The sequence below is a fragment of the Microtus pennsylvanicus genome, chromosome 9, assembly GCF_037038515.1.
Source record: "Microtus pennsylvanicus isolate mMicPen1 chromosome 9, mMicPen1.hap1, whole genome shotgun sequence".
Classification (NCBI taxonomy): domain Eukaryota; kingdom Metazoa; phylum Chordata; class Mammalia; order Rodentia; family Cricetidae; genus Microtus; species Microtus pennsylvanicus.
This window is the reverse complement of record NC_134587.1, coordinates 109542125-109560476: the sequence shown is the minus strand read 5'-3', so window position 1 is coordinate 109560476 and position 18352 is coordinate 109542125. Positions and strand designations below refer to the sequence as shown.

General features: G+C 52.8%; 2 protein-coding genes across 5 annotated transcripts in view; one reads left to right on the top strand and one right to left on the bottom strand.

Moving 5' to 3' along the window:
- Positions 1–2583: 2583 nt before the first annotated feature.
- Tmem161a (transmembrane protein 161A) lies at positions 2584–10650 on the top strand. 3 transcript variants are annotated; one of them, XM_075987267.1, is made up of 12 exons: positions 2584–2630; positions 3823–3926; positions 4286–4366; positions 4654–4751; positions 4864–5020; positions 6049–6200; positions 7762–7822; positions 7934–8077; positions 8164–8277; positions 8401–8575; positions 8681–8710; positions 9059–10650. In XM_075987267.1, exons 1-12 carry the CDS (start codon positions 2628–2630, stop codon positions 9098–9100), a joined length of 1161 nt encoding a protein of 386 aa, XP_075843382.1. In that variant the 5' UTR covers positions 2584–2627; the 3' UTR covers positions 9101–10650. The 3 variants fall into 3 exon arrangements, with proteins under 3 accessions (XP_075843382.1, XP_075843379.1, XP_075843380.1); XM_075987264.1 differs by having other exon boundaries at positions 8681–8777; XM_075987265.1 differs by having other exon boundaries at positions 2598–2630; positions 3827–3926; positions 8681–8777.
- Positions 10651–11213: 563 nt separating this feature from the next.
- Slc25a42 (solute carrier family 25 member 42) overlaps positions 11214–18352 on the bottom strand; it is a 29129-nt gene continuing 21990 nt past the window's right edge. The window contains exons 3-8 of one of the 2 annotated variants that reach the window (XM_075987269.1): positions 17899–18004; positions 16782–16807; positions 16184–16350; positions 15670–15786; positions 14560–14711; positions 11214–13162 (exon numbers count right to left, since the gene is read on the bottom strand). In XM_075987269.1, the coding sequence (XP_075843384.1) occupies positions 12855–13162; positions 14560–14711; positions 15670–15786; positions 16184–16350; positions 16782–16807; positions 17899–18004 (876 nt within the window). In that variant the 3' untranslated portion in view covers positions 11214–12854. The remainder of the gene's footprint in view (positions 13163–14559; positions 14712–15669; positions 15787–16183; positions 16351–16781; positions 16808–17898; positions 18005–18352) is intronic. The other variant, XM_075987268.1, reaches the window with a different exon arrangement.

Below are 18352 nucleotides of genomic sequence, written 5' to 3'. Positions count from 1 at the left end.
GATTAAGATACTTATATATTGTTTGTGTATTGATATATATTTACCATATTGCAATGTATATTTGTACAGTGCTTATATTTGGAGGTCATTATCCTCATTTGTTACACAGTTGTTTATTGTCTTAGTCTTTAAGTTAGATAGATATTGAGAATTATATAGTCATCTAAGTTTGTCATTTATAATTAGACTAATCAGGTTCTTTAGATATATAGAGATTATACTCAGTATAGATAGATAATCTTCAACCTCTTCAAAGAGCTGTAGAAAATGGCCTTTAATCTAACTCAGAGTTTCGTGATAGTGAGACACAATTGCTCCTGGCAACACCACTCTATTCCCGAGAGAATGTTGAGCACCAAAGACACTCCACCTGGAGCCTTTCTTTTTGGCAGAACTGGCCTTGGGGCAAAGAAATGCCCATACCTCAACCACTGACAGAGATACAGAGCGTGCATCAATGGATAAAACAGGACTGTCATATCCTGCCAAGACAGGATAAGATAGTTTTGAAAAGTTGCTTGCCTTTGAAAATGGTATGTCAGTTATGTTAGGCCTTAGCCAAAGTTGGTTGCTTCAACGCTGCAAACATGACTTTGGGTGATTGCCCAGGTAGATAGTTGTCTCTGTGATTTGTTGCATGTTTTGGAAGTTGTTTTACTGAACTTCCTAATTACCCAGGTAACAATATTTTCCTTCTCAGATCTTCGATGGGGTTGAAGACTATATAAATGTAGTTACTTTTCTCTCATTACTTGGCCAAGTTATTTATTATACAAGAGCTAAGCTAGTTAGAATAGGATATTTGTACTTATTGTATATAATTTCGTAGTAGGTTTAGAACTCTCTTACTTAAACAAAAGGGGGAGGTGTTGCGGGAGGTCCTTCCGCTCCTCCAGCCTATAGCCGCTGAGATACCAGCCCATTGGGGCGTGGTCTCTCTCCCTTTAAAAAAGTGGCTACTTCCCTTCTTGCTCTCTTTGCTTCCTGCTCCATTTCAGGTGACTAGACTCCTTTTTGATTGCGCAGAGGGCTGTTGTCTGGGACAGTTATCTGTAAGTTTTTTCCCCTTTAAATAAATACCACCCTATTAATCATAATTCCAAACTGGTGTGGCATTGTTTGTGACTTATGCCTTCATTGATGTACATTGGTGTTTTGCCATGAGTTTTGGGTCTCCTGGAACTAGAATTACAGACAATTATGAGTAGCCATGTGGGTGCTGGGAATTGAACCCGGGTCCTCTGGAAGAGCAGTCAGTGCTCTTAACCACTGAGCCATCTCTCCAGCCCCTATTTTTTGTTTTTTCGAGACAAGGTTTCTCAGTGTTATGCCGGACTGGAAGTCAAAAAAGGCTGTATATCTGTCCATGGCAGATTGCACATCCTGGCGGTAAACTGTTCGAAGAATGACCATGACGGGGTCAAATTCCTGATCCCAGACTTCAGCTTTAGGAGTATACATGCCTTGTTGCATAGAGCCTCCAGGTTCAAAAACAGGAGCCTTAAAATCAGCTACAGCAGATAAAACTGATTCAAAGCTGTAACTTCCAGGAATAATACCACTTTTGGGGTTGGGATTTTCTGGGATGAGGTCAAGCAAAGAGCTATGTGTCCTGTCATTCATACACAGCTGGGCCACCATCTCTGCCCTGAGAATCTCGTCATCAGACATTCCTAAGTGTAAGCGAAGACTCAGAAGAATCACAAGGAAGGTGAGTGCGCCCTCCAGCACTGACCGCTCATGCTCCACATCAAGTACGGTATTGTGGTGCTGGGAAGCCATGGTCAGTAAGTCCACCACCTTAAATCTTTCAAAGACAGACGATATAAAGTAATCTGGATCAAGTCTAGAAGCACAGACCTGTAATAAATAAATGTCTGGATCAATCATGGAATTGCAGAAATGAGACTGGACATAGGTCATGGTTTGTCCTTTGATTTGCAGACCATTTCGTACCCACATGTTGCTATGAATTTCAGCAAGACTAGCTTGAGTCTGGAAGGGATGAATCATTAGTTTCATTAACATCTCCTGATCCGGCATAAGGGAATCCAAATCTAATTCTTGACATTTCACAGCCTTACTTAAAAACATTGCATAAAGCTCTGTAGACCAGGTTGACCTTGAACTCAAGGTGATACCTCTGACTCCTGAGTGCTAGGATTTAAAAGTGCACCACCATTGCCGGCTATGACGTTTTTTAAAAAATCAATTAAAAAAAAAGGAGGGAGGAAGCCCAACATAGTGGTGTGTGCCTTAATTCAGGCCAGTCTAGTCTACATAGAGAGTTGGATTACACAGGAACTGTCACATACACACACACACACACACACACACACACACACACACGTCTGCACGAACGCGCAAGCACACGTCAAGAAAAACAAACAAGAAAAGAAGGAAGATAAGGAAGAAAAAAGTGGGAAAGACAACAAACATAAAAGCACCTGTTAGAACTACAGTTCCCAGTAGGCATTGCGAAGCCTTCCTCGTTCTTAGCCCTATGACCAGCTTCTCAGGCTGCCGGTCAACAGGATCCCGTCTCTAATTGGCCAAGTCCCCCCCCCCCCCCCCCCCCGGAGCTTACCCGCCTCCAGCCGTGTACGTTGGTGCGCTCGGGAGCAGACATGGTGAGCAGGCCCTGTGGGGTCCCTCCCTGGGGCAGTGTGGGCTTCAGCCGTGTGGAGCGAGGCACAGGGACTGCGTGGGTGGAGGACCACCTGGCAGAGCTGAGAGGGACCCCGAAGGCTCGGAGGCCGGTGGTAGACGGAAGTGGGGTGTAGCCGGTGGTGCAGGACTCCTTAGGAGTGAAGGGTTTGCAGCTGTTTGCTTCCTGACAGGGTCTCATGTAGCCCAAGTTGTACTACAACTTCTTCATAGTCTCGGGTGTTCTCGAACTTCTGATTCTCCTGCCTTCGCCTCCAGAGTGCTGGAATGACAGGCGTGTGCCACTATGCTTGATTTTCCGTTTTGTTTTTAAGATATTTTATTTGTTATCATGGATGTTTTGTATGTATATCTGTGCACCCCGTGTGTATCTACTGTCCTTAGAAGCCGGAGAAGGTTGTAGGATTCCCTGGGACTGGAGTTAGCACGTCTTTAATCCCAGCACCCACGAGGCAGAGACAGGCGGATGGATCTCTGTGAGTTTGAGGCCAGCCTGGTCTACAGAGTGAGTTCCAGGACAGCCAGGACTACAGAGAAACCCTGTCTTCACAGAAAACATTGTTATTTAGAAAGGGCCTTATTGTGTAGCTTTGACTGGCCTGGAATTCACTCTGTACCCCAGCTGACCTCAAACTCACAGAGATCCACCTGCCTCTGCCTCTGAGTGTTGGGATTAAAAGCGTGCGCCACAACCACTGAGCTAAAGAAAACATTTTTTTGTTTGTTTGTGTTTTTCGAGACAGGGTTTCGCTGTAGCTGTGGAGCCTGTCCTGGAACTGGCTCTGTAGTCCAGGCTGGCCTAGGAAATATTCTTTAATAGTTGGATGTGGTGGCTCTGGCCTTTGATCCTAACACTGGGGAGCCAGAGGCAGGCAGATTCCTGTGGGTTCTTGGCTGCATAGGAACAACCAGGGCTCACAAACAAACAAAAATACACAGGGAAAGGGGTTCAGGGGTCTGACAGTAGGAACAGATGTCAGGCCCCATCATCTGAGGGTGTGGGGAGGATGTCTGGGACCCCCAGAATGAACTCTGGCGTCATCCCAATTGCCACCAGGGCCCGAGGCCAGCCCTCCCCATTTGCCTATCTTCCCTATAAATAGCTTGGGTTACTTCAGGGAGCTTTGAACTTTCTGACTAGAGCCGCTTCCTCAGGCAGCCCTTGGAGTGCAGCTGGTGGTGACCCTGTTCGCTGCCACCCTCATGCACAGGCTGGCTCCACATGGCTCCTTTGCCCGCTGGCTGCTCTGTAACGGCAGGTGAGTAAGCCCTGTCCAGCCGGCCATGGGCAGAGCCTGCCCAGTTCCTCCTTCTCTCCTTCTTTAGAAATTACTTTTAATTATGTGTAGGTGTGTGTCTCCACGTGTGGGGTTGTGCCCAGGAGCGCAGATACCTGGGGAGGCCAGAGGTACCTCAGCCTTCGGGGTGCTGGACTCTAAAAGCTCACAGACTTAAGGGCCCCCTGTGGCTGGATCGGTCCCCGGAATTCCCGGGCTATGGCCACTCCCAGGCACTCTGGGCCACCGTGCTGCTGCCCAGGGCTCTGTCCTCAAGACCAAATTTGGGTTCTTTGCCTCGTGCCCCCAGGCAAGCTTTCCCGACTCTTTCTCATCCTCAGTCTGTTCCGCTACATACACCCGTCAGAGGAGGAACTGCGGGTACTGGCAGGGAAACCAAGGCACAGAGGCAGGAAGGACCGGTGAGTGGCCCCCTTTTGACTCCACAGGGCCCAGGCTCTCCTATGCTCTCCCGCCCAGGGGCAGGCCTCACTCCTGCCGGAGGGCGAGGGCTCGAGGCTGGGGGACGTGACCCGCCCTCCTGCTGCAGTGCAGGATTCCTGGCTGTTTGCTCTGGGCTGGCCCTGTGCCTAGGCTGCCCCCACACCTAACGTAGCTGAAGATTCTTCCCAAGCCAGCACCGTCCTGGTTCTCTGGCAGGCCCAGAGCAGATTGTTGGGCCCACCTTTCACTGTCCTCATGTGCTCAGGTGGGCAAATGGCCTTCATGACGAGAAGCCATTGTCAGTGCCTCGAGACGCCCCTTTCCAGCTGCAGACCTGTCCCCTCACTGCTGCGGATGCCCTAGGTAACACCCGGTCCAGCACCTACTCCCCACCCCAGCTATGGGGTCACCCTGCCTGGGGGTGAGGTGGGGATGGGCAAGCCTGCAGTAGGCAGCTGGACTCCTGTCCCTGCAGTCCTGCGCTTCTTTCTGGAATACCAGTGGTTTGTGGACTTCGCGGTGTACTCCGTCGGTGTGTTCCTCTTCACGGAGGTCTACTATTTTGTGCTGGGCCCAGTCCAGGAGACCAACATTGCCGTGTTCTGGTGCCTGCTCACACTGGCTTTTTGTCTGTATCCTTCCTCCAGTGGGACTCAGGCCTGAGCCTCTTGTTCCTCTGACTGCGGTCAGTGTGTCACTGTGTGCCACAGACCTGCCCCGAGTTACAGCATGACCTCAGACTCCAGACTCGCCCTCCCGAGTGCTGGGGCAACAGCTGAGTCATCGCACCGTCTTGGGTTGGACCACTAGATGGGTTTCTGCCCCTCCAGGTCTATAGGATCATGGAAACGAGGGGACAGCTTGCTGGGAGCTGGCTCATCTTTTTTTGTTTCTTTGGTTTTTTGAGACAGGGTTTCTCTGTGTAGCCTTGGCTGTCCTGGAACTCACTCTGTAGACCAGGCTGGCCTCAAACTCACAGATCGCCTGCCTCTGCCTCTGCAGTGCGGGATTAAAGGTGTGTGCCAGCACTGCCAGGCCTACCTTTTTACCCAAACCTTCTAGCATATTCTTTGCATAAAAGAGCACCATCACCAGGACAGCTTGGAGCTGGGAAAGACCTGTCCTTCTACATTGAGAGCAGAGGCCCAGGGATGCCTGGGACCAAGTGAGAGCACAGAGGATCACCCAGTGCCCAGGATGTAGGTCTGTGGGGACATTTCATGGCTGACTGCAACCTGGGCCGCCCCTTAGGAGAATTTCAAGGGGCTTCATGAAAGCAACGAGTGTGTGGTTCTTAAACATGTATGGGCGACTGGGTGAGGAGGGGTGGGTTTGACTGAGCATGCACGGAGAGGCCCCTGGGTCCAGCCAGGAGAGGCTGGGCTCCATTCCCAGCAGAGTCCCCCTAAGGAAGAAACAGTGTCTGGCTTTTCTGTAGCATCAGATGCCACCCATGTGGGCTTTTCACTACCCCTCCTCCCCAGCTGCAGCTGCCATAATGCTTTCATGATCGTTCATAGGTCATTAGACCACCAACCAAACACCAGCACCCCTGCTCACCTGATCCCACACCTCAAATTTAAACTCTAGGTGCCCAAGGTCAGTTCTTGAAGAGTTGTCTCTGCTAGTCTGTCCCTGGCTTTCTTAACCCCACCTCCAGCAAGGTGTTCCTCATGGTGACCCGACTGTACTTCAGTGCCAGAGAGGGTGGCGAGCGTGCAGTCTGCCTCACCTCCGCCCTCCTCTTCCTGCTCTTAGCCATGCTAGTGCAGGTGGTGCGGGAGGAGCTCCTGGAGCTGGGTCTGGAGCCAGGTAGGTGTGCTCCCTGCTTGAGTTCACTTTCTGTTTCTCTTTCTCTTCTGAAACTGGGTCTCACTCTATGGCCCTGGCTGACCGTGAGCTCTCGGGATCCTCTGACCTCAGCCACCTGCATACTGGAATTAAGGTGTGTATTATTACGGGGTCTAGAGAGGTGGCTCAGCGGTTAAGAGCACTGGCTGTTGTGCTTCCAGAGGACCTGAGTTCAATCCCCAGCACCCACATGCTGTCTGCAACTCAGTTCTACACCCTAATGCAGGCAAAACACCAAGGCAGATTTTAAAAAAAGATTTATGTCATTGCTATTTTTTGTTTTGTTTGTTTTGTTTTTTCAAGATAGGGTTCCTCTGTAGCTTTGGAGCCTGTCCTGGAACTAGCTCTTGTAGACCAGGCTGGCATTGAACTTACAGAGATCCACCTACTTCTGCCTCCTGAGTGCTGGGATTAAAGGTGTGCGCTACCACCTCCCGGCTGTTATTACTATTTTTAAACGCTTATTTTTATTCCATACGTATGGGTGCTTTGCCATGGTGTGTGTGTCTCTGTATCGGGGTTGTGAAGTACCTGCAAAGGCCAGAAGACGGCACTGGATCCCCAGAACCGGAGCCACTGTGAAAGAGCAGCAAGCTCCCTTAACTACTAAGCCAGCTCTCCAGTCGTTTTTGTTGTTGTTTGTTTGTTTTTAAGATTTATTTCTTTTGCCAGGCGGTGATGGTGCAGACCTTTAATCCCAGCACTTGGGAGGCAGAGGCAGGCAGATCTTTGAGAGTTCGAGGCCAGACAGGCTCCAAAGCTACAGAGAAACCCTGTCTCGAAAAACAAAACAACAAAAATTATTTACATATATGAATGCTTTGTCTTCATGCGCACTAGAAGGAATCAGATGCCATTACACAGATGGTTTCCAGCCACCATGTGGGTGCTGGAAATTGAACTCAGGACTCTAGAAGAGCAGCCAGTGCCTTCTCTGTGCCATCTCCCCAGCCCTAGGTCCTATTTCTTGAAGAGTTCCACCTAGCAGGTCTCTGTGTGGCTCAGTGATGGGGCACCTGCGCAGGACATGTGGAGGCTCTGGGTTGCATTCCAGCATGGGAAAATATAAGTGCAATTAAAATAGATTTTCTGGGGCTGGAGAGATGGCTCAGTGGTTAAGAGCACTGGCTGCTCTTCCAGAGGACCTGAGTTCAATTCCCAGCAACCACATGGAGACTAACAAACACCTGTAACTCCAATTCCAGGGGATCTGATATCCTCTTCCAACTTCCACAGGTGCCATGCACACATGGAAAACAGATATACATGCAGGCAAAACATTCACAGGCCAAAAAAAAAAAAGATAAAATAGATTGCCTGAGCTGGGGCTCGGGCAGTGTGTGACAGCGCTTGCTCCGCAAACATGAGGACCGGAGTTTGCAGCCATGTCAAAGGTGGAGATTGGCTGCCCATGCCTGTAAACTCCACACTGTGGAGGCAGAGCTGGGTAGCTTCTGGGAGCTGGAAGGCTGGCCAGCCTTGGAAACCTTAACAATCCACACACTTGATCTTCTTCCTCTAGGTCTGGCCAGCGTGACCCAGAACCTGGAACCTGTGCTGAAGAAACAGGATTGGGACTGGGCGTGAGTCCTGGGGACTGGATCTTGAGGGGAGGTACAGGTAGAGGGAGGATCACAGCCTCCCCAGGCTGAATTCTGACCAATCGTGGATTCCCTGAGACCTTCTCTTCTCAGACTCCCGGTGATCAAGCTGGTCACCCGCCTTGGGCTGGCGATGCTGGGCTCCTTGCTGGGCGCCTTCCTCATTTTCCCAGGCCTGAGGCTGGCGCAGACGCACCAGGACGCACTGACCTTGTCTGCAGACCGGCCGCTGTTGCAGTTAGGCGGGGCTCCCAGGGTGCGGTGGGGGGTTGCCTTAGAGGCTGGAGGTCAGGAGACTGGCCCCACCGTTGTACTCCCCCCAGGCTGCTCCTGCACACCAGCTTCCTGTCGCCCCTGTGCACCCTGTGGCTCTGGACAAAGCCTATCGCTCGTGACTTCTTATACCAGGCACCCATGAGGAACATGACCTCTTCTCTGTGCGTGTCAGGGCGGGGCACTGAGGGACCTGGGGTGTCTGAGACCAGGGATGAACTGCAAAGATTGTGGCCTGGGGAACGAGGGCTCACCCCAAATCCCTGCCTGCTTGGCTCTTGTTGCAGGCCATCAGAAGGGGCCTTCGATTCCCTGCGTCTCTGGGTGCTGGTGGCATTGTGCCTGCTGCGGCTAGCCGTGACCCGGCCACACCTGCAGGCCTACCTCTGCCTGGCCAAGACTCGAGTGGAGCAGCTGCGCAAGGAGGCTGGCCGCATTGAGGCCCGTGAGATTCAGCAGCGGGTATGCACCCCGAGTGGGACAGTTCCTGGGCTAAAGGGGCCCGTTTGTGGGGTCCCTGCCCTGGGAAGATCACTCCCTCTGCAGCTTCTACTGCCTCCCCACCAGGTGGTCCGGGTCTACTGCTACGTGACCGTGGTGAGCCTGCAGTACCTGACTCCGCTCATCCTTACTCTGCACTGCACCCTGCTGCTCAAGACCTTGGGTGCGGGGGCTGGTGGGGAAAGAGGGTGGGGCCAGATCTGGTAAGGTGGGGCCTTCAGATAAAAGCTGGTAGTAGGGTGTGAGCAGGGCTAAGGGTGGGGCCAGCTTTAGAAAGTGAGGGCAGAGTTTGGTCAAGGCCACAGACAGTTTTCCTGTGGGGACAGGAAGGGGCCAGCAGACAGGGGAGGATGGAGGCCCCCTAAAGTCAGTGGGGTATAACCTAGTGGGTTGGGTATGAGCACCAGTAGACCCCCACTGTCTCCACCTTTTTCCCTCTTGCAGGCGGCTACTCTTGGACCCTGGGCCCTGTTCCAACCCCACTGACCCCGCGCCAGTCTTCAGACATTTTGATCTCTGTGAACCCAGAGGAGGATGAAGCCCAGCAGACCGCGGCCCAAGTCGCAGGGGTCCTGGGTGGCCTGCTTACGCCCCTCTTACTCCGTAGCGTGCTGGCCTACCTCATCTGGTGGACTGCTGCCTGCCAGCTGCTCTCCAGCCTCTTCGGCCTCTATTTCCACCAGCACCTGGCAGTTTCCTAGAGTGATGCCACTAGGCACTGGCTTGGAACTGTCCATCCCCGTGTGTGCACCTCAGTGCCCCTAGATGACCTAAGGGTAAGGGTAGAAACTCACCACCATCTCTCACCTCAGTGCCTAGATCACGGACCCCTTGAATCAGGTTCCCTGGACCTGGAGGCCATGGTCCTCAAGTGTGTTTGTGTGTGTGTGTGTGTGTGTGTGCACGCTAGAGTGCTGGCCTGCATGTGTGTATAGGATGTCAGGGGGAGGCTGCTCTCAATAAAAGGGGTGGGCCACTTTTACAGAAATATGCCAGAGGCTAGGGAGATAAACAGGGGAGACCTGGGTGGTGAGAAGGGCTTAGCAGAGTGGAAAACCGGAGGTTAGAGATTGCCAGAAAGCTAGGGGTGGAGCTCAGACCCAGCATCCACGTGTCCCTGGGGTCTATCACTATGAGGGAATGAGACAAAGTCACCATGCCCATCTCCCAGCACACTGGGGAGGCTGAGGCAGGGGGATTAGCTTAGACTAGTAACAAAATCATGTCTCCAAAACAAGAAAACAAGGGGGGGAGGAAAGTCAGAACTGTCACCAGCCTTGGATGCTGTGAGGTGACTGCTGACTGAGGGTCACCACCAACTCCAGCGCTGTCCCGGTCCTGTGACTGTATGTGCACGTGTTCATGAGACATGCATGTGCTGTGTGGCCCTCCTACCTATGGAAATGTATATTGAGAATAAAAATGGAGGCCTCCTGTAGTGCAGCCTAGTAACACTACCAATGGCCGGGAGCAGTGCTGTCACAGCCCTGAGGGATCACTCTGGAGAGATGGAAAGGACTCAGGAATGTGACTGTTGTTCAGGGTCTCTGGTTCCCACCTCCCACCTTGCCATAGTGGTGCTGGGATTGCACTTGTGTTGCTCTGCCCACTTATGAACTCAGGTCTTTATGACTGCAGCAAACATGACTAATACGTGTGCGCCGTGAACCCGCGGGATTTTCCTGACTCTTGGGAGAGGCTCCCAAACTGGCACAAAGCTGTGGGAGCTTGAGGAAGGTTTCATAGGCATCAAGGATGGGCAAGCAAAGGGTGATATGCCCTGCAGGGGTGCAAAAAGCAGACAATCCTGAAAAACCAAGGCTCTGCTCTGGAGGACCCGAGAGTGACTTCAGAGTGGAGGGCACATACCGCAGATGGTCCTACCCCAGCACTTGGCTGGTCGGGGGCTGGGCTGCTTTCCAGTGGCTGATGTCTATGGTTGCCAATAATGACAGAGGCAGGCCAGCTGGCACTATGCAAGAAGTTGAAGTCAGCCTGGATTATATATCTCAGATATATAAATATACGAAGCATTTTTTATTGGCAGATTCAGCTGTGTGGTTACTATATTCTTGCTTGTGTGTGTGTGTGTGTGCTGGCAAAGGAACCCAGGATCTTTTGTGTAGCAGTAAGTGCTCTACCCCAGATCCACTCCCCCAGCCCATCTCTGGGATTCTAGACTGGGGCTCTACTGCAGAGTTACACCCCAACCCAGTTCTCCAACTTTGGCCATCACTTCCATTCCCAGCAGAAAGATGCGCAGTGCTTGGGCAACATGTTGGAAACCTCAACTCTCTTAACAAGGGTGACCAGGGGGCTGCAGAGATGGCTCAGCAATCTGAGAGCACTGGCTGCTCTTGGAGAGGATCCAGGTTCAGTTCCCAGCACCCACATGGCAGCTCATGACCATCTGTAACTCCAGCTCAGAGAATCTCACGCCCTCTTCTGGTCTCAGACACCAGGCATTCAGTCAGACATACATGTAGACAAAGCACCCATACACAAAATATTTAAGAGAGCCTAATAGCCTCAGCCCCATCTCAGGGCTGAAGTTCACAGCATGGGGGAGGGGCCAGAGTTGAAGAAGTGAGAAGTGAAAGTTATTTAAATTTTTATTAAATATACTCTTTTGGCACAAATCTTTAAAATATATAAACATTATATATAAACAAAGAGTTTTCATGGCATCAAAATAGAACTCCAGACTGGACAGTGACCATAGGAGATGGCAGCTACAGAGGCCGAGAGCCCCAGGCCAGAGCTACTGGGGGGTATGTGGGGAAGCAGATCAGGGACATGTGACCCCCTCACCTCTCCCACCCACCGGTGCTACCTGCCCTCTCTACCTCAGTGTAGCGGCCAGGCAAGTAACAGAGTGGGCAGTACTCTCACAAGGATGGGAATGGTCTCTCACAGCACCACAGGCTGCTGGGTGCCTGGGGACATGGTGGGGATGGCCCATCACCATCTGTGAAGGGGGAGATGGCTGAGCATCACAGGCACAAGGTAAGAAATACAGGAATGAGAAGGACCGCAGTCCAGACTGAAAATGCCTGGGGGTCAAGCCGCCCCGCTCAGCCCCTAAGTGAGATGGCTGCCGTCCAGCTGTGGGAGGGAGCCAGCACCAGCCCACCAGAGCCAAAGCTGGACTGCACAGGGATTCTGTGTGTGCCAGGATGCACTGAAAACCAGATTCTAGAGGCGGGAGGGCTGCTACAAGTTGGAAGCTAGCCCAGGCAGCACACTGAGGGCACACTAGCCGGGGCTTCTAGGGGGTGCAGTCTCAAAGACCCCAAATCAAGAACTCCAAACCTCAAGAAAGGCATGAAGTCCCTGTGACACCCTGGGGACCCCAGGAGAGTTCTCCTTGAGATAAGCTGGCTGGTGGTCCCTAGGTGCCCAAGACACCTCTGCACTCATTCACACAGGCCGAGCTGCCCATCTTGGGCCTTCATTTGGCCTGGCTGAATAACAGCTTCAGTAGGGACCAGGGACCCACAGAAAACCCAGAGTTCAGGGTTGGGCAGTTTCAGGAGTTTGCACCCAGTCTTCATGGGTGCTGTGCAAACAAGAGCCTTGGGCCTGTTTGGGGGCCCAGGCGACATGCTTTGGAAGACATCCCAGGTGAGGGAGACCCACATGGGCATTTCCAATGGGGTCTGTACCTGCCTCTCCTGCCTGGTGGCCATGGGCCTCCTGGAAAGGTTACAAGCCAGGTGGTTGGCAAAGGTGAGGTGCAGCCCTCAGAAATAAGATGGGTATAGTGCTCTGGGGAGAAAGCTCTGTGGGCAAGGGCAGCCATCTGTCACCTGAAGAGGATGAGCAAGCATGGTAGAGGACCGAGACACAGGTACAGCCACCACTAAGCAAGCTGCAACCCTCTATTGTGTGGCTTTGAGGGAATGGCCGTCACATCTGCAGGCCAGGCACAGTCGTAGCAAGAAGGGATGGGCTCTGAGCCCAGTGTGCCAGTGGGCACTAGAATCAGCAGCAGGTCAGAAGAAGGGGTCAGGAAGTGTAGCCGACCCCTTAGGGACCAGCCACTAGCAAGGAGCTGAAGGAAGGGGCACAACTAAGATCCATCATCACAATGTCATACCCTGAGGGCCAGCACTTTGTTATGGGCCCTGCATCCCCAAGCCAGGTCCCACCCTCCTGCCCATCCTCAAGGTACTACCAGGGCCCAGTGCACAGCTGCATGCCCTCAATCCACCAGCTCACCATCCACTGTTGTGTGGGCCTAGCTCTGCAGCTGACGCAGCAGGATCTGCATGAGGTCGAACGTGGTGAAGCTGATTCCCACGGCAATTGGGCCCTTCAGCCAGTTCATGCTCAGGCCCTTGTAGAGGCCCCGCACTGCACCCTCCTCACGGACAATGGAGCGCAGTGTCTTCAGGATGGACCCATGCTGGTGGCCTGTGACACCTGCCGTCTGCATGCGCCGCCGCACCACGTCCAGAGGGTAGGAGGCTGACTGCCCGATAAGGCCAGCACAGGCCCCGAAGACCATGCGCTCAAAGGGGTAGGGCTGCGGGCGGCCACTGTACTCTGCAGGGCAGAGGGCACATGAGTGCCACACTTGCAGAGTCTAAGGCCCCACTTCCTGACCACCCTTTCTTAGTTTTGGTACAGGGAATGGAACCCAGGATTTCATGTATGCCAGATCAGAATCTGCCATTGAGCAAAGACCCAGCCTAATAAAAGACACATTTTGCAACAATGAGATTTACAAGGTCACAGTTCCCCATCCTGCAGTTTTCAGTGCCCCCTCATTTGTGGGGGTGCATCCCAAGATTCTCTATGGACACTTGAACCCTTAAGAGTACAGGGCTACCCAGATAGTGTCCTCCTCCATGGAAGATGTACATCTGCCTGACCTCAGTAAAATAATGAGACTCTAGCAATGTGCAGGGACAGCTGGGAGAATGTGGTCTCTATCTTAGTGTCCTGCTGGGGGCTACAGGCAGTGCTCCATAGAGCAAGTGCCCAGCACAGCCCACAGGGCAGGAAAGGAAGAGACAAGCACGTTGCTGCAGAGGCTTAGGTCATGGCGGCCAGGAGTCCTCAAGCACCTGCAGGTGCTGGAGCACAGGCTCAGGTACCCTTGGATGGACAGGTTCTATCGTCACTTTCTGGTCTGTGACAGTCTCCCTGGGTAGTCCAGGCTGTCCTCCATCTTATGCCATCCTCCTGCCTCAGTCTCCTGAGCCACCATACCCAGCTAAATGAAGGGGGTTTAATATCCTGTATTTGTGCTGTGTGCTGACTTTCTTCTTGTCATTGTTGCCAGCTGAACACACACAGCATCTCCGCATGCGGGCGGCTGCCTTGCTGCCACAGGTGAGCTGTGGAGGAGGTGCAGGCTCTACACTGACACTGTACCACCACATAGAAGGACTCAGGACCGTGTGCTAGCGTGACACCCCACAGACTTCAGTTTTTTATACAGGGTCTTGTAATGTGGCACAGGCTGGCCCTGTTCCTGCAGCAATCCTGCCTCATTCTCCTAAACGCTCAGATCACAGGGGCACCCACCACTCCTAGATTTTGAAGTGATTTCAGGAATGCCACCCATAGTCCCAGTGAGAGGCCTCAACTTCCCCAGATACTTACTATTTAACAAAAACGCCTAGGAGGACTGGAGCTGCCTATTTGCAGGGTGTTTCCCTTAAAAGCAAGAGGCCCTGGGGTTTAGTTTTATCTCCAGCACCTCATGAGATTAGTGTGGGGAGACAGCTAGAGAAGTGGAGGAAGGAGAATGAGGAGGAATTTAAGGTCTTGCTTGGATGCAAGAAGAACTTGAGGCCAGCATGGGTCACATAGTGAGACCCTTTCTACAGAACCAAACAGAAATGAGTGAACGCATTAAAGGTTACAATCCAAGCTCCTGCGCTCTGGATGGGTGGGGTCCCTGAAATCCCTCCTCTTCACTCCACCTCCCTTACCTCTGTGCAGGCTCTTCAGTGACTCGTAGGTAAAGAAGCTGAGTCCTGCATAGGGAATGACGCCCAGCACAGTGGGTGTGAACCCAAAGTAGAGGGTCTTCAGCCCTTCCTCTCTCGAGATGCGGATGAAGACGTGAAAGATGTTGCTGTACCTGCCGGGATCATGTTACAGGGCTTAGTGCCTGTACCCCATTCCCTCCTGCTGTTCAAAAGAGTGAGGGAACTCCATGGAGACGGCACTACCTGCTCTGTCAGGTACAGGGCTGGTACTAATGCCCTGTGCGTATGCCAGGCAAGTGTCCTAGTCCCTGAGCTGCTAAGTAGACCGGGCTGGTTTTAAAATCACAGAAATCCTCGTATCTCTGCCTTGATGCTCAACCCTCCAGCTTTGGTTTTTCTGTTTTGTTTTGAGACAGGGCCTCACTATATAGGCCTGGCTAGCCTGGAGTTATCTATGTAGACCAGACTGGCCACAAACTCACAAACTCAGAGATCTGTCTGCCTATGCTTCTGCTGAAATTTTATGTGGCAACACACACACACACACACACACACACACACACACACACACACCTGGCTCGCTGACTCTGTCTCTCTTAGTGTCTATGGGTGTTTTGTCTGGATGTATGTCTACGTATTATGTGTGTATGTGTATGTGCGCACATACTGAAAGAAGACAGAAGAGGGTGTCCAATCTCTAGAAACTAGAGTTACAGACAGTTGTGACACCACACAGGTGCTGGGTATTGAGCACAGGTCTCTGCAACAGCAAACAGTATTCTTCACTCTCAGCCACCTCTCCAGGCCCAATCCTGGTTGGTTTGTTTGTTTGTTTGTTTGTTCCGAGACAGGATTTCTCTGTGTAGCCACGACTGTCTGTCCTGGAACTCACTCTGTTGTCCAGACTGGCCTTGACGCAGAGATAGGCCTGCCACTGCCTCCCAAGTGCTGGGATTAAAGGTGTGTGCAAGTCACCCTTAGGTGTGTTTGAGAACAAATGGTGCTTTCTGGAACTCTGCAGAATCTCACTCATTGGAGGGATCCCCAGTGAGCGCCACACACACCTCTACTGGTGACAGCAACCAGCATGGACCCCATGACAAGACTCACATTTCCTTGGGCGTCACAGCCATCCTTGCTCTAACCAAGTCCAGAGGGTAGGTGAGGGAAGCAGCCGTAGTTCCTGCCAGAGCACCGGCCAGGAAGCGGGGCCATGGAGGCAGGGCTCTGCGGACAAGCAGAACAAGTTGAGGCCTAGGCAGGGATAGGGAATGCCTAAACCTCAGTCTTCGAGGAACAGAAAACCCAGAAGGGTTCCAAGTGGTTGAACTCATGGGCTCACTTAGGCAGTGTCAAATGCAACCTCTTCTCTCCCTCCCTCCCCTGTGCAGAGTGTCTTCCCCAAGGCTGGGGCTGCATGGGAATCAGATCTGGGCAGAGGGAGAGGGAATGAGAGTTGAGAACATAGCACAGGAGAAGGAATGGAGGGTGGGGTGAAGGAAGAGGGAGGGGGCTGTGGTCCTATAGAAAGGTTAGTGAGGGGTCAGAGCTTGGGGAGCCTAATTGGGGAGGCAATGGGTGGGGCCCGGTGAGGATGGGCAGTCCTGGTGGGCAGGGGCCTCACTCTCCACAGAAGCCATAGTAACGGCCCAGGATGCACTTGTACTCCTCGTGCGCGCTGAACTGGATGGCAGCGTATGGAATCACTCGCACCATGGTGGCCGAGTTCCCACGCCATAGGCTGAGGAAGCCCTCATTGAGGTAGGTGAAGTAGAGGAGCCGGAGGGCCTCCTGGAGAAGACAGGGAGTCAGCACTTCTTGGCCACCACCAGCCCTGGGCACACTCTGTAGGCGGCACCCTCAAATGCAGAGAGTGGGTGGTGGCGACCCTCATCAGGCCTGCCCAGCTAGAATCAGCCTAAACTGTGATTGTCTGGGCTCCCTGCACCCCACTTTCAGGCCCTCTCAAATGCTGGGCACTGGTGATCAACAGAAACGGGGGTTGCAAGGCTGGGAGCCCGGCATACACTGAATGGCTGTTGGTCTGACGGTGCTGCTCTCAGAAACGTTCTAGTGGACGGGCTGTCTAAGATGTCACACCCACAGGTGTGTTAGGGTGGCAACAGCAGTCTTTACTCTCCCCAGGAGATCTGGGAATGTTGGGCTCCTTGGAAACCTGCCCTCCCAGACCACCTGCTCCACCTAACCCTATAGCAGCTCACCTTGGCGGAGAATCTTTTTGAAGACACTGGAATAAACAAAAGCACAAGAGACCATGAAATCTAACCGTCAGGCTTCTATGTCTGCAGCCCCCACAATGGGGCTCTGGGGTCTGACCTTCCTTGGCGCTGGTATGGGTGACGAATGGAAGTGCACTAGGGTGGGAGAACTTCGTATAGGCCCAGCAACGGCAATGGAGACAGCACAGGGGGCCTAAGAATGGCTAGGGGCTTGGGCAGAAGCTGTGAAGTTTGCGTGTTGGAGATGTACACTTGGGAGGGTCTCACTTCTCTGGGGATGCTGCCAGCCCTGAATCTGGGCCTTCTCAAAACAAGAGCCAAGACTCTCCTGGTCTGCCCTCTGTTGTCCACGCCCCCACAGGCCTGCCTCATTCCACACTACACATCTTTACTCACCGTATGGGGCAGGACCCTGAGCTGTGTATGCCAGAAGGACTTGTGGGAAAGATCCAGAAGTATAGAGCCCCAAGGCTGAGGTGAGCCTCCACTGTGGCCACTGGCCACCCCCACCCAGCCCCCATGTAAAGCCTGAGAATATCTCCTACCCTCAGCGGGAAATCTCTGCCAGGGTCTGGAGCCACGGCCACAACCCTCCATCAGTAGACCAGCCAGGGAACCACCAGCACCACCAAGGCACAATAACAGTGGCGGCCCCTCTCCCAACAGCTGAGGGCTTCCATCATTTGACCAGACCTGGCTGGCCCTCCCAGTTTAGTGCCCAGGGAGAGACATGGGCTCTGGGCTGTCCCTGAAAGTTACATCCATAGCCTCATCCAGGTCCCTGGGAAGGTGACTAGGTTTGGAAACACAGACTTTGTAGGTGTGACAGACTCAAGGTGCAGGAAGGTGGTGGCCCGGGTACCTCTAAAGAACATGGGGGCGCGGGCTGGGGCTGGGTGTGGCAGCAAACACATGTGATTCCAGCACTTAGGAAGCTGAGGCAGAAGAATTGCTGTAAGTTCAAGACTACAATGTAAATATAAAGCCAGCCTGGGCTACAGTATGAAACTAAGTATAAGTTACTTGGGCTGTGGAGAGGAAGAGGAGGTGACCACTTGGCCGCTTCCATATTGCACAAGGGCAGATGCACAGGCTTTACCTTGGAAGATGATCTTGGTTCGGTCCAGAGGGGCTACTGCTGTCTTGGCAAGCGCACCGGCCAGGGCTCCGGACAGCAGAGAGCTGAGCACTTGTCTGTGGTCTCTCTACAACAGAGCACCAGGTCACAGGCTCAGAAATCAAAGTAGTCAAGGCCTCACAGAGGCTAGAGGGGATGCTCACAGGAGGACCAGGACCCAGAGATGCACACATCCTTTAGTGTTTGTGGGCACGCATGGAGGCCAGAGCTCAGCACTATTCTGTTTCTCAGTGGATCTGGGGCTTACTGATTCAGCTGGACTGGGTGGGCAGCAAGCTCCGGGATCTGTCTTAGCATGGGCTCACAGACACGTGGCATCACAGTTCCTTGCAGGTCCTGGGGTTCTGAACTCAGGTCTCCCAACTTTATAAACATGTCTTTACTGACTGAGTTGTCTCCCAGCCTTTTTTCCTCT